The 14,246-nt window shown below is 46.2% G+C and overlaps 1 protein-coding gene across 13 annotated transcripts in view; it reads right to left on the bottom strand.

The window, feature by feature from the left end:
• The window catches only part of LOC122554105 (mucolipin-2-like), a 97,798-nt gene that overhangs the window by 48,003 nt on the left and 35,549 nt on the right, over positions 1-14,246 (bottom strand). For 11 of the 13 annotated variants that reach the window (XM_087990368.1, XM_087990358.1, XM_087990359.1 and 8 more), the window contains 2 exons: positions 7,852-8,025; positions 231-384 (listed from right to left, as the gene is read on the bottom strand). In XM_087990368.1, coding sequence (XP_087846494.1) covers positions 231-384; positions 7,852-7,872 — 175 coding nt within the window. In that variant the 5' untranslated portion in view covers positions 7,873-8,025. Of the gene's footprint in view, positions 1-230; positions 407-7,851; positions 8,026-14,246 lie in introns of all 13 variants that reach the window. The other 2 variants (XM_087990369.1, XM_087990360.1) reach the window with 2 other exon arrangements.

The following is a 14,246-nucleotide window of genomic DNA, read 5'->3' as shown; positions in this document are numbered from 1 at the left end:
CCCGGAGGAAACCCACGCAGACACGAGGAGAATGTGCAAACTCCACACAGACATTCGCCAGAGGCTGGAATCGAACCTGGGACCCTGGTGTTGTAAGGAAGCAGTGCTAACCACTGAGCCACCATGCCACCCAACTGTTTTGGGATGCCTTCAGATCATGAGTGTTTCTGGAAAAATTGCCTGTCTTTCTTTTTAATTCTGCTCGGAACATTCCAACACATCTCCCTTACCTGTTACAATGCTTGGGTTGATTTGCAGTTTGTCCCTGGAGGGTATCGGCACATCTTTCATAAACAGCTGCTTACAAATCCGCAAGGTGGACGCATTCTCTTTATCTGCATCGTAGGCGTAATTCCCCACAGTCATATTCTGCAGCTGCAAATACTTGGTCGGAAAATGCACTTAACTTGAACATTTGTAATGTACATTGTGGTATGAAACATTAAGAAAAAAAAATAAAATTTAACATTCTCCAACCTTTCCTAAAGGTACCTTACCATCTGACAGAATGACCACTCCAACATGTTCCCAACTATAAAACTGGCATTGTCAGTGAAGGTTTCCTTAGACAGTATTTCTATCCTGCCTCACGTTTTGCTACAGTGCTCCCGTGAAGCTCAGTATGAGGTGAGCTACTGGTATGGATTGAGGATTGGCTGTCTGACAGAAGACAGAGAGTTGGGATAAAAGGTTCTTTTTCAGAATGGCAGCCGGTGACAAGCGGTGTCCCGCAGGGTTCAGTGTTGGGGCCGCAGCTGTTCACATTATATATTAATGATCAGGATGAAGGGACTGGGGGCATTCTAGTGAAGTTTGCCGATGATACAAAGTTAGGTGGACAGGCAGGTAGTACTGAGGAAGTGGGGAGGCTGCAGAAGGATCTAGACAGTTTGGGAGAGTGGTCCAGGAAATGGCTGATGGAATTCAATGTGAGCAAATGCGAGGTCTTGCACTTTGGACAAAAGAATAGAAGCATGGACTACTTTCTAAACGGTGAGAAATTCATAAAGCCAAAGTACAGAGGGATCTGGGAGTGCTCGTTTGGGAGTGCTCGTTGAGGATTCTCTAAAGGTAAACATGCAGGTTGAGTCCGTGATTAAGAAAGCGAATGCAATGTTGTCAATTATCTCAAGAGGGTTGGAATATAAAAGCACCGTTGTGCTACTGAGACTTTATAAAGCTCTGGTTAGGCCCCATTTGGAGTACTGTGTCCAGTTTTGGTCCCCACACCTCAGGAAGGACATACTGGCACTGGAGCGTGTCCAGCGGAGATTCACATGGATGATCCCTGGAATGGTAGGTCTAACATACGAGGAACGGCTGAGGATCCTGGGATTGTATTCATTGGAATTTAGAAGATTAAGGGGAGATCTAATAGAAACTTACAAGATAATACATGGCTTGGAAAGGGTGGATGCTAGGAAATTGTTTCCGTTAGGCAGGGAGACTAGGACCCGTGGACACAGCCTTAGAATTAGAGGGGGTAAATTCAGAACAGAAATGCGGAGACATTTCTTCAGCCAGAGAGTGGTGGGCCTGTGGAATTCATTGCCGCAGAGTGCAGTGGAGGCCAAGACGCTAAATGTCTTCAAGGCAGAGATTGATAAATTCTTGATGTCACAAGGAATTAAGGGCTACGGGGAGAATGCGGGTAAGTGGAGTTGAAATGCCCATCAGCCATGATTGAATGGTGGAGTGGACTCGATGGGCTGAATGGCCTTACTTCTGCTCCTATGTCTTATGGTCTTAGAGTACAAGCTGGGAGAGTACCACGCCATTTTCCACCTGGGAACCTTGCAGCCCTCCAGACTCACTATCCAGTTCAGTTATTTTTGAGCATGACCACCACTTTTCCCCACCCCCACAGCCCAGGTCCTATCATCACTCAGGCTGCTTTCAGCACAGCCAAGCCATTTCCACGCACTCAGTCTCCCCTTTATTAGTTTTTCTCCATCCTTGGCTTACTATCGTCTCTCTCTCTCTCTGTCTCTCTATCTCTATTCCATCCCCCCCACCCACCCCACCCACATCCCCCGTCTCTCTGGGCTTTCCCTCCAGGTTAGATAAAGATAAACCAGGCCAGAGTGTTCAGGAGAGATGTTAGGAATCACTTCTACACACAAAGGCTGGTAGAGGTTTGGAACTCTCTTCCACAAACAGCAATGGATGCTGGATCAGTTGTTAATTTTAAATCTGAGAGAGATATGTTTTTGTTAAACTAAGACATTGAGGGGTAGGGGCCAAAGGCAAATGTATAGAGTTAGGCCACAGACCAGCCATTGAATGGTGGACCAGGCTCCTATCCAATCACTCTTCTCTGCCAACACCAGGATGTAAATACGGATGTATTCCTCGCTACTATCCATTCTGAAGAAGAGTCACTGGACTCTAAATGTTAACTCTGTTTCTCTTTCCACAAATGCTGCCAGACCTGCTGAGTTTCTCCATGGGGGAATGGAGGATGGGGTTTAGGATTTCAAGAATCTTCTATAATTTCTGCCAAAACAGAGAGATTAGATTAGATTAGATTACAGTGTGGAAACAGGCCCTTCGGCCCAACAAGTCCACACCGACCCGCCGAAACGTAACCCACCCATACCCCTACATTTACCCCTTGCCTAACACTACAGGCAATTTAGCATGGCCAATTCACCTTACCTGCACATCTTTGGACTGTGGGAGGAAACCGGAGCACCCGGAGAAAATCCACGCAGACACTGGGAGAACGTGCAAACTCCACACAGTCAGTCGCCTGAGGCGGGAATTGAACCCAGGTCTCTGGCGCTGTGAGGCAACAGTGCTAACTGCTGTGCCACCGTGCCACCCACCAGAGGGTCTGCCCATGGCAAAAAACCACAGCCGTTCTCTATTTACTGACAAATCCCTTTCTTAATGCCCTCGTGCCTTAAAATGACCTGTGCAGTTTTACTACCAGGTCAGGTTGCTCCTACATCCCCCTTAGAATTGGACCTTTCTTTCTGCCAATATATATCACTTCACATTTCTCCACATTAAATCACATCCTGCTGCGCCCTGACCCCATCCGGCCCTGACCCCCACCCCGCCATGACCCCATCCGGCCCTGACCCCATGCTTTCCCATGTTGACCGTGTGTCCTAACTCAAGATCAAGGAAGCGCAGTAGGCCATTCAGCCCATTCAGCCTGCTCCAATAGGATCATGGACTCCTGCACTCATGCAATCCATCGCCATTCTTTTCCCCTTGATGGAGAATCAATGAGCAGGATGTGTAGATTTAAGGTAAGGGGCATGAGATTTAGAGAAGATAGAGCCTTGGAATTATACAGCTAGGAAACAGACATATAACATAGAAAATAGAACATTACAGCGCAGTACAGACCCTTCGGCCCTCGATGTTGTACCGACCTGTGGAACCAATCTGAAGCCTGTCTAACTTACACTATTTCATTATCATCCATATGTTTATCCAATGACCATTTAAATTTCCTTAATGTTGACGAGGCTACTACTGTTGCAGGCAGGGTGTTCCACACCCCTACTACTCTCTGAGGAAAGAAATTCCCTCTGACATCTGTCCTTTATCTATCGCCCCTCAGTTTAAAACTATGTCGCCTGTGCTAGCCATCACCAACCAAGGAAAAAGGCTCTCTCTGTCCACCCTATCTAAACCTCTGATTATCTTGTATGTCTCAATCAAGTCATCTCTCAACCTTCTTCTCTCCGACAAAAACAGCCTCCAGTCCCTCAGCCTTTCCTCATAAGACCTGTCCTCCATAACAGGCAACATCCTGGTAAATCCTTTCCAAAGCTTCCACATCTTCCTATAGTGCAGTGAGCAGAACTGTACGCAATACTCCAAATGTGGCCACACCAGAGTTTTGTACAGCTGCAGCATGACCTCATGGTTCCAAAACTCAAAACCTCCACCAATAAAAGCTAGCACATAGTATACCTTCTTAACAACCCTATCAACCTGGGTGGCAACTTTCAGGGATCTATGTACATGGACAGAGATCTCTCTGCTCATCTACACTATCAAGAATCATATCATAGCTAGTACTCTGAATTCCTATTACTCCTTCCAAAGTGAATTACCTCACACTTTTCCACATTAAACTCTAGTTGCCACCTCTCAGCACAACACTGCAGCTAATCTATGTCCCTCTGTACCCTGCAACATCCTTCAGCACTGTCCACACTCAACCGACTTTAGTGTCATCTGCAAATTTATGAACCTATCCTTCTAAGCCCTCAGCTAGGTCATTTATAAAAATGATAAACAGCAGTGGCCCCAAAACAGATCCTTGCGGTAAACCCTTCTATACAATTCGTCCATGCCAACCAGATATCCTAAACTAATCTAGTCCCATTTGCCAGCACTTGGCCCATATCCCTCTCAGTAGAAAGTGAGGACTGCAAATGCTGGAGATCAGAGTCAAGAGTGTGGTGCTGGAAAAGCACAGCAGGTCAAGCAGCATCCAAGAAGCAGGAGAATTGATTTTTCGGGCATTCCTGATGAAGGGCTTATGCCCAAAATGTCTATTCTCCTGCTGCTTGGATGCTGTCTGATCTGCTGTGCTTTCCCAGCACTGCACTCTCGACCCCCATATTCCTCTAACCCTTTCCTATTCATATACCCATCCAGATGCCTTTTGAATGTTAAGTCACACAACACCAGGTTATAGTCCATCTGGCAGCATCCGAGGAGTAGGAAAATCGACATTTCAGGCAAAAGCTGTCATCAGGAATGAGAGGAGGAGAACTTCTTCAAGGTAGGCATCCTTGGAAGAGAATTTGCAGTGGGGTTAAAATCAACTAGGTGAAAGTGAGGGCTGCAGATGCTGGAGATTAGAGTCAAGAGTGTGGTGCTGGAAAAGATCCTTTTGACCGAAAAATTCCTGCTCCTGGGATGCTGCCTGACCTGCTGTCGTTTACCAGCACCAGATTCTTGACTCTAATCTTTAGCATCTGCAGTACTCACTTTCACCAGGTTACAGGTTTATTTGAAATCACGCGCTTTTAGATTGGTGCTCCTTCATCAGGCGAAATGACTTCACCTGACCAATGAGCAGCACTCCAAAAAGGTTGCGATTTCATATAAACCTGTTGGACTCTAATCTGGTGTTGAGAGAGTTCTGACTCAGTCCAACACCAGCACCTCCACAGCGTGGCCTTTTAAATATTGTAACTGTATCAGCCTCCATCACGTCCTCTGGCATCTCATTCCATATACGCACCAGCCTCTGCATGAAAAGGTCGCGCCTCAGGTCCCTTTAGTGAGGCAATACGTTTTCCATCCAGATGGTGTTGAGAGTCTAGAACTCCCTGCCTGTAAGGGTGGGAGAGGCAGAAACCCTCATTGTATTGAACAAGTATTGCCATGCCAAGGCAAACACAGCTATGGGCCAAGTGCTGGACTCTGAGATTAGAATCGTTAGGGGGCTGTTTTTGACCAGCACAGACTTGATGAGCCAAAGGGCCTTTTACTGTGCTGTTGACCTCTGTAGCTGTAACCTCCTCACAGGTCACAACACTGCCCACAGTTTGCATCTGAAATTGTGCTTTTTATGTCATAGTCATGATCATTAATATGGATCTAGAAAAGCAGTGACCCCAATTCCAACCCCTGGGAACCTAGCCTTTTGTCCAAGGTGGGGACTGATGTTCCAACTCTCTCTGTCATTCAAAGTTTCCTTTCCCTGCTGGCACTTCCTCTTTTATTCCAGAGGTATCAGCTGAGCTGACAAGTCCATTACATGAGAATCTAGTGAAGACCTTTTGGAAGTTCGTGTACATCACATTAACAATGTGACCCTCATCAACTCTCTCAGTTACCTCATCAGAAAACTCACTCAAGGTACTAAACATACTTTGGCCCCTACAATGCACCAAAGACAGCTCCTTCCAACCCACAGCCACTTCCATCTGGAATGACAAGGGCAGCAGATACATGGGTACACCACCCCCTGCAAGTTCCCCTCCAAAACACTCACCATCCTGACTTGAAAATATATAACCATTCCTTTAGTGTTGCTGGGTCAAAATCCTGGAATTCCTTCCCAAATGCATTGTGGGACCAGCTCCAGCACATGGACTGCAGCACTTCTAGAAGGCAGCTCGCCCCCTCCTTCTCAAGGGCAACCAAGGATGATACTGCTACCCTCCACCTTGCTTTCCTTTTCTTAGCACCCAGTTCTGCCTTTTTAAAGTCAAGTTTTTGTTATTGCTTAAACATCATATTCCCACATGGCCAGCTGCACCTGCTCCTCATTGCTGGTATTTATAGGCCTCCCCGCGCTCTCAGTCACACGCAGTAAACCTCCTTCCTTGCTATTTCCACACCACCTGACACTTTACTAATTATTACTCTCGTGCTATCTCTCCACACTTCTCCTCTTTAACGCTCTCTCCTAGCTCCCTTGCTCCTATCACATTGGTTTGAACACCATCTGACCGTGCTATAACTGTGGGAGCTAATTGAGACCAGTCCTGCACACAGCCCATAACAGATGACCAGCCCATAGCCACACTATCCTCTGCACTAGGGTGGGGTGGGGGGATGCAGTCACTGGGTGTGAACTTCATCTCCTCCATCACAACACTGACCACACACCCCACGTGTATACATACACACACTCTTACCTGCACTCCCCCACCACACACACACACCACCTCTCCACCCACCCCCCTATACACACACACACAAACATTTTTCTGTAGCTTTGAGAGGCTGAGGGTGTAAAGGCCTTTTTGTGTGTGTGTGTGTGTGTGGGGGGGGAGGGGGGAGAAGAGGGATTTTGTGTGTCTGCGTGGGGGTGTGTATGGTAATGTGTGTGTGGATGTGTGTCGGTGCGTGTGGGGGGCTTTGACTGTGTGAGTGTGGCTGTCTGTATGTGTAAGGGAGTGTGTGTGGGTGTGTCTGTCCATGGGGTTTGTTTGTATCTGTGTGTATAAGTATGTCTGTATGTGCTGGGGGGGGGGGGGCGGTGGTGTCTGTGTGGGTGCATGTATGTATGTCTGTGCATGTGGGGAGTGTGTCTGCGTGGGTGTGTATGTCTGTGTCTGAGAGAGTGTGGCTGTCTATACGTGTGAGGGTGTGTGTGCCTTTGGGGCTTGTCTGTACATGTATGTATGCGTGTCTGCATGTGTGTGTGTGTGGGGGAGGTGTCTGTGTGGGTGTGCTTGTATGTGTGCGCATGTGTGTGTCTGTGAATGGGGATGGTCTGTGTGTGGAGGGGTCTGTGTGGGTGTGTGTGAGGGGTGTGGGGGTGTGTGGCGGGTGTGGGTATGTGTCTGTGAGTGTGTGTGGGGTTTGTCTGTGTGGGTGTGAGAGGGGGGTGTGGGGGTGTGTCTTTGTGGGTGTGTCTGTGTGGGTATGTGGGGGGTGTGGGGGTGTGTCTATGTGGGTGTGTGTCTGTGTCTGTGTAGGGGTGTGTAGGGATGTGGGTGTGTGTCTGTGTGGGTGTGTGTGGGGTGTGTCTGTGTGCGTGTGGGGGGGTGTCTGTGTAGGGGTGTGTAGGGATGTGGTGTGTGTCTGTGGGGGTGTGTGTGAGGGGTGTGGGGGTGTCTCTGTGTGGGTGTGTGTGGGGTGTGTGCCTGAGTGTAAATTATCAATCAATCTTTTAATCTCTTATCCCATTGGTATCATTTGGGCACCTTATTATGTACTTTAAACAACATCCTGACAGTTCAAACTGGAATCAGACATGTCCTGATAGTTTTATAGTTTCTGCATTACATATTCGTCAAAAAAAAACACCAATCAAAAATAATTGAAATGCATCAGGTTCTAAACACTGTTTCATTGTCCCCTCCAAATAATTTCAAATTCACGTTTAACACAAGTCAAGGAGCTAGTGTAGCTAAATACCTGGTTAATAATGTAAAACATGCTACCATAAACGTCTTGCTGGGTGTAGATGATAAAACTGCCATCAGTCTCATCTGGCCCTTGGTATCCTTTCAGGAAGAGGTGCTTAAAGGTGATGGTATTTTCCTCTTTAAAGGACGCAACGAGTTGGTTACTCAGCCCAAACAGAATCAGCTGAAAGACAGAACAAAATTTGTCACTAAAAAAGTGACAAGAATCACATGGATATATATCATAGAACATCCCAGCGCAGTACAGGCCCTTCAGCCCTCAACTTTGTGCCGTCCTGTGGAACCAATCTGAAGCCATCTAACCTACACTATTCCATTTTTGTCCATACATTTATCCAATGACCATTTAAATGCCCTTAAAGTTGGCGAGTCTACAACTGATGCAGGCAGTGCATTCCATACGCCAACCAATCTCGGAGTAAAGAAACTACCTCTGACATCTGTCACCCTTCAATTTAAAGCTAAGCCCCTCATGCTAGCCATCAACATCTGAGGAAAAAGGCTCTCACTGTCCACCCTATCTAACCCTCTGATTATCTTATATATCTCTATTAAGTCACCTCTCAACCTTCTTCTCTTGAATGAAAATAGCCTCAAGTCCCTCAGTCTTTCCTCATAGACCTTCCCTTCATAACCAACCACCATCCTGTCTTCTTACAACTGCCTCTGAACCCTTTCCAATGCTTCCATATCCTTCCTACAATGAGGCGACCAGAACTGTACGCAATACTCCAAGTACGGCTGCACCAGAGTTTTGTACAGCTGCAGCATGACCTCGTGGTTCTGAAATTCAATCCCTCTACCAATAAAAGCTAACACACCGTAAGCCTTCTCAACTACCCTATCAACCTGGGTGGCAACTGTCAGGGATCTATGTACATGGTCACTGGGATATCTCTACTCATCTACACTACCAAGAATCTTACCATTTGCCCAGTACTCTGCATTCCTGTTACTCCTTCCAAAGTGAATCACCTCTCACTTTTCCACACTAAACTCCATTTGCCACCTCTCAGTCCAGCTCTGCATCTTATCTATGTCCCTCTATAACCTGCAACATCCTTCAGCATTATCCACCAACCTTGGTTAGTACATCTGCAAATGTACTGACCCATCCTTCCACGCCCTCATCCAGGTCATTTGTAAAAAAGACCAATAGCAGTTGTCCCAAAACCAATCCTTGCAGTATATCAATAGTAATTGAACTCAAGGATGAATGCTTCCCATCAACCACCATCCTGTCTTCTTACAACTGCCAATTCTGATCCAAACCATTAAATCATCCTCAATCTTATGCCTCTGTATTTTGCACTTTGGCCAACCATGGGGAACCTTATCAAATGCTTTACTGAAATCCATATACACCACATCAACTGCTTTACCTTCATCCACCTGTTTGGTCACCTTCTCAAAGAACTCACTAAGCTTTGTGAGGCACAACCTACCCTTCACAAAACCGTGTTGACTATCCCTAATCAACTTATTCCCCTCTCTCTGATTATAAATCCCATCTCTTATAACCCTTTCCAACACTTTACCCACAACCGAAGTAAAGCTCACTGGTCTATAATTACCAGGGTTGTCTCTACTCCCCTTCTTGAACAAGGGGACAACATTTGCTATCCTGCAGTCTTCTGACACTATTCCTGTAGACAATGACAACATAAAGATCAAAGCCAAAGGCTCTGTAATCTCCTCCCCAGCTTCTGAGAATCCGAGGATAAATCCCATCCAGCCCTGGGGACTATTCAATTTTCACATTATCCAGAATTGCTAACACTCCCCCTTGTGAACCTCAGTCCTGTCTTGTCTAGTAGCCTGTATCTCAGTATTCTCCTCAACAACATTGTCTTTTTCCAGTGTGAATACTGACAAAAAAATATTCATTTAGCGCTTCACCCATCTCCCCGGACTCTACCCACAACTTCCTACTGCTGTCCTTGATCAGCCCTAATCTTACTCTAGCCATTCTTTTATTTCTGATATACCGATAGAAAGCTTTAGGGTTTTCCTTCATCCTATCTGCCAATGACTTCACATGTCCCCTCCTGCCTCTTCTTAGTTCTCTCTTTTGGTCCTTCCTGGCTAACTTGTAACTCTCAAGTGCCCTAACTGAGCCTTCACGTCTCATCCTAACACAAGCCGCCTTCTTCCTCTTGACAAGAGATTCAACTTCTTTAGTAAACCACAGCTCCCTCACTTGACCACTTCCTCCCTGCCTGATAGGTACATGCTTATCAAGCACACACACAGGAGCTGTTTCTTGAATAAGCTCCACATTTCAATTATGCCTATCCCCTGCAGTTTCCTTCCCCATCTTATGCATCCTAAATCTCACCTATTCGCATCATAATTGCCTTTCCCCCAGCAATAACTCTTGCCCTGTGGTATATATCCCTTTCCATCGCTAAAGTAAACATAACTGAATTGTGGTCACTATCACCAAATTGCTCACCTACTTCCAAATCTAACACTTGGCTGAGTTCATTATCCCGTACAAAATCTGATGTGGCCTCACCCCTTGTTGGCCTGTCTAAATACTGTGTCAGGAAACTATCTTGCACACATTGAACAAAAACTGACCCATCTAAAGTACTCAAACGATAGTATTTTCAGTCAATATTTGGAAAATTCAAGACTCCATAACAACTACCCTGTTAGTCTCACTCCTATCCAAAATTATCTTTGGTATGTTTTCCTCTACATCTCCAGAATATTCAGAAGCCGATAGAAAACTCCCAACAGGGTGACCTCTCCTTTCCTGTTTCTAACCTCAGCCCAAACTACCTCAGTGGACAAGTCCTCAAACGTCCTTTCTGCCCCCGTAACACTGTCCTTGACTAACAATGCCACACCTCCCCCTCTTTTACCATCTTCTCTGTTCTTACTGAAATATCTAAATCCCGGTACCTGCAACAACTATTCCTGTCCCTGCTCTATCCAAGTGCACAAAATGGCCACAACATCAAAGTCCTAGGTACCAACCCACACTGCAAGTTCACCCACTTTATTCCTCAGATGGTGATGGCACACAAGAGGGGACATAGTTTTAAATTGAGGGGTGGTAGATATAGAACAGATGTCAGAGGTAGTTTTTTACTCAGAGTAGTAAGGGCATGGAATGCCTTTCCTGCAATATTAGTAGACTTGCCAACTTTAGAGGCTTTTAAATGGTCATTGGATAAACATATGGATAATGGTTTAGTATAGGTTAGATGGGCTTCAGATTGGTTTCACAGGTCGACACAACATCAAGGGCTGTAGGGCCTGTACTGTGTTGCAATGTTCTATTTTCTATGTTCTATAATCAAGATATCACCCATCAGGGAGCCAATGTAAATCAGTGAGGCTGGGTTGGCAGCATCAGATTGGAGCAACGTTCCCTGTATCTATGATTCCCTCCACATGTGCCCCACCCCTACACACACGCGCGCAGACACATTTGAAGGCATGTGAAGCGACACAGGCATTCCTACACACACATGCATACACAGACACATATGCGAACACACACGCGCGGATGCATGCGGAGACACAGACTAATGCACACACACACAGACACATGTGGAGACACACATACACACAATCCCAGCAGGAACCACTGACGTCAAAACTCAGATGCAACTATTTCCTGGGACAAACTGCTTCCTCCTTCACCCTGACCAACCCTACAGCTTTCTCTCCAAGCCACAGCAGCTTTGGTAAATTCTCCTCTCTCACTCTGAGCATCAGGAGGCCACTCAGCCTTCCAGCAAGTTACAGCATTCGATTCAAACATTGCAGTTCTCTGCTTCAACTCCAGTCAACCACTTGACATGGACAGCAAATACTGAAGGCCCAGGCTTCATCAAACACCACAAACTGTGGGAAGAGAAAGGCGAGGAGCATACATCTCATTGTCCCTGACACCTTTACAATATCAAATTTGGAACTTCTAATGATCGCAACATCAACACACAGCCTTTTGACAAGGTGTTCTTTCCGATTTTATCCCTCAAAAAGGCACAGCAATATTTTAAAAATAACACCTTCACTTTCTGAATTCCTCTGCCAAAGACCATGCAGTTAGCCCTTGTACATAAACCTCTTTTGGTCCACTATCATTCTGGTGAATGTCCTTGTAGATATATCCTTCCTGAAGCTTACTAACCAAAACTGAACTCCGACTGAGGATTGAGGGAGCAGCAGATCCCTGGATGTAAGGACTTGGCTACAGACCTCAAAGTAGAGAATTTTTTAGAAAACGATCCAGCATTTATTGTCCATCCCTAATTAAGAAAGTGGTGATGAAACAACAGCTTGACAACAACAGGAAAACCTGCTGGGTCATTTCACATATCAATGGGTCTGGAGTCACATGTGGAGTGGACAATGGGAGAGGGCAGATTGTAGATCAGTCTGGGGTTAAGGGGGCAGATTATAGATCAGTCTGGGGTAAAGGGGGCAGATTATAGATCAGTCTGGGGTAAAGGGGGGAAATTATAGACCAGACTGGGGTAAAGGGGGGCAGATTATAGATCAGACTGGAGTAAATGGGACAGATTATAGACCAGATGAGGGTAAAGGGGCAGATTATAGACCATACTGGGGTAAAGGGGGGCAGATTATAGACCAGACTGGGGTAAAGGGGGCAGATTATACTCTACACTGGGGTAGATTATAGACCAGACTAGAGTAATGGGGGCTGATGTTGTCAGGTAGAGAATAGTGAAGCAGGTGGCTCTTTTTTATAAAATGAATTTTCAATAATTTTATCGTGACCATGTCTCTTTGCAGCTTCTCTTAGCATTTGAGAATTGTTTGATTATTTGGATTTAAATTTCTCAGGATATACCTCCCACAGAGAGACATCAGTGACTGGAATAGCGGTGCATGGAGACTGCAGCCAGCCCACGTTAGCACTGGGATTGTACAAATAGGTAAGAACCATTAGGGAAGGGATCGTGTGAGCAAAGTGATGACTAAGAGCTGCTTACCTCTAACTCCGCCTCAGTTACCAGATTTCATTAAACACCTACTAGGACTTGGTGGGAAAGCCACAAGAAGTGATAAGGAAGGAATAATGGCAGCTTTGATCAAAATGGCCAAAGTTCTGGCTCGTTGCCGCGGTAATGCTCTCCTGCCTGACGGAAGAGGTTGTAGAAGATACAAAAGCTTGAACACAGGCACCAGCAAATTCAGGAACAGCTTCTTCCTGGCAAGTATTAGACTGATGAATGGACTCTCTAGCCTCCACTAGCAATGTGACCTAAATGTCTCTAAATTTTTTTAATCTGTATGTCCTTGCTTCCTGTGATCTGCCTGCACTGCTCACAAACAAAGCTTTTCATTGTACTCCCATAAATGTGACAATAAATCAATCAATCAATCAATCAAAAGGGACTGGACCAAGGGAGAAAAATCATGGGATAGCTAAAAGACACTTTGAATTTGCTATTTTCTCCAAATGTTTCTCTTTAACAGAGTAATAAATAAGGGAGGAAATTAAGGCTCATAAAAGCAAAATACTGCAGGTGCAAACATAGAGTTTTCTGGAGAAACAGCAGGTCAGACAGTTTCTGTGGAGAGAGAAATAGCTGTTTAACTGACAGTCAGGTATTTTTTTACAAACCCACCGACACCCACAGCTACCTGGATTACACCTCTTCCCACCCTACCTCCTGCAAAAATGCCATCCCGTATTCCCAATTCCTCCGCCTCTGCCGTATCTGCTCCCAGGAGGACCAGTTCCACCACAGAACACACCAGATGGCCTCCTTTTTTAGAGACCGCAATTTCCCTTCCGACATGGTTAAAGATGCCCTCCAACGCATCTCGTCCACATCCTGCACCTCCGCCCTCAGACCCTACCCCTCCAACCATAACAAGGAGAGAATCCCCCTGGTGCTCACCTTCCACCCTACCAACCTTCGCATAAACCAAATCATCCACTGACATTTCCGCCATCTCCAAACAGACCCCACCACCAGGGATATATTTCCCTCCCCACCCCTTTCCGCCTTCCGCAAAGACCATTCCCTCTGTGACTACCTGGTCAGGTCCACGCCCCCCAACAACCCACCCTCCCGTCTTGGGACCTTCCCCTGCCACCGCAGGAACTGTAAAACCTGTGCCCACACCTCCTCCTTCACCTCCATCCAAGGCCCTAAAGGAGCCTTCCACATCCATCAAAGTTTCACCTGCACATCCACTAATATCATTTATTGTATCCGTTGCTCCCGATGCAGTCTCCTCTACATTGGGGAGACTGGACACCTCCTAGCAGAGCGCTTTAGGGAACATCTCCGGGACACCCGCACCAATCAACCCTACCGTCCCGTGGCCCAACATTTCAACTCCCCCTCCCACTCTGCCGAGGACATGGAGGTCCTGGGCCTCCTTCAC

This window comes from Chiloscyllium plagiosum, unplaced genomic scaffold (genome assembly GCF_037043375.1).
Source record: "Chiloscyllium plagiosum isolate Xiang-an unplaced genomic scaffold, Cpla_swu_hap1 HiC_scaffold_9, whole genome shotgun sequence".
In the NCBI taxonomy this organism is placed as follows: Eukaryota; Metazoa; Chordata; class Chondrichthyes; order Orectolobiformes; family Hemiscylliidae; genus Chiloscyllium; species Chiloscyllium plagiosum.
The sequence above is the reverse complement of the archived record's forward strand: the minus strand, read 5'-3'. Positions and strand labels throughout refer to the sequence as shown.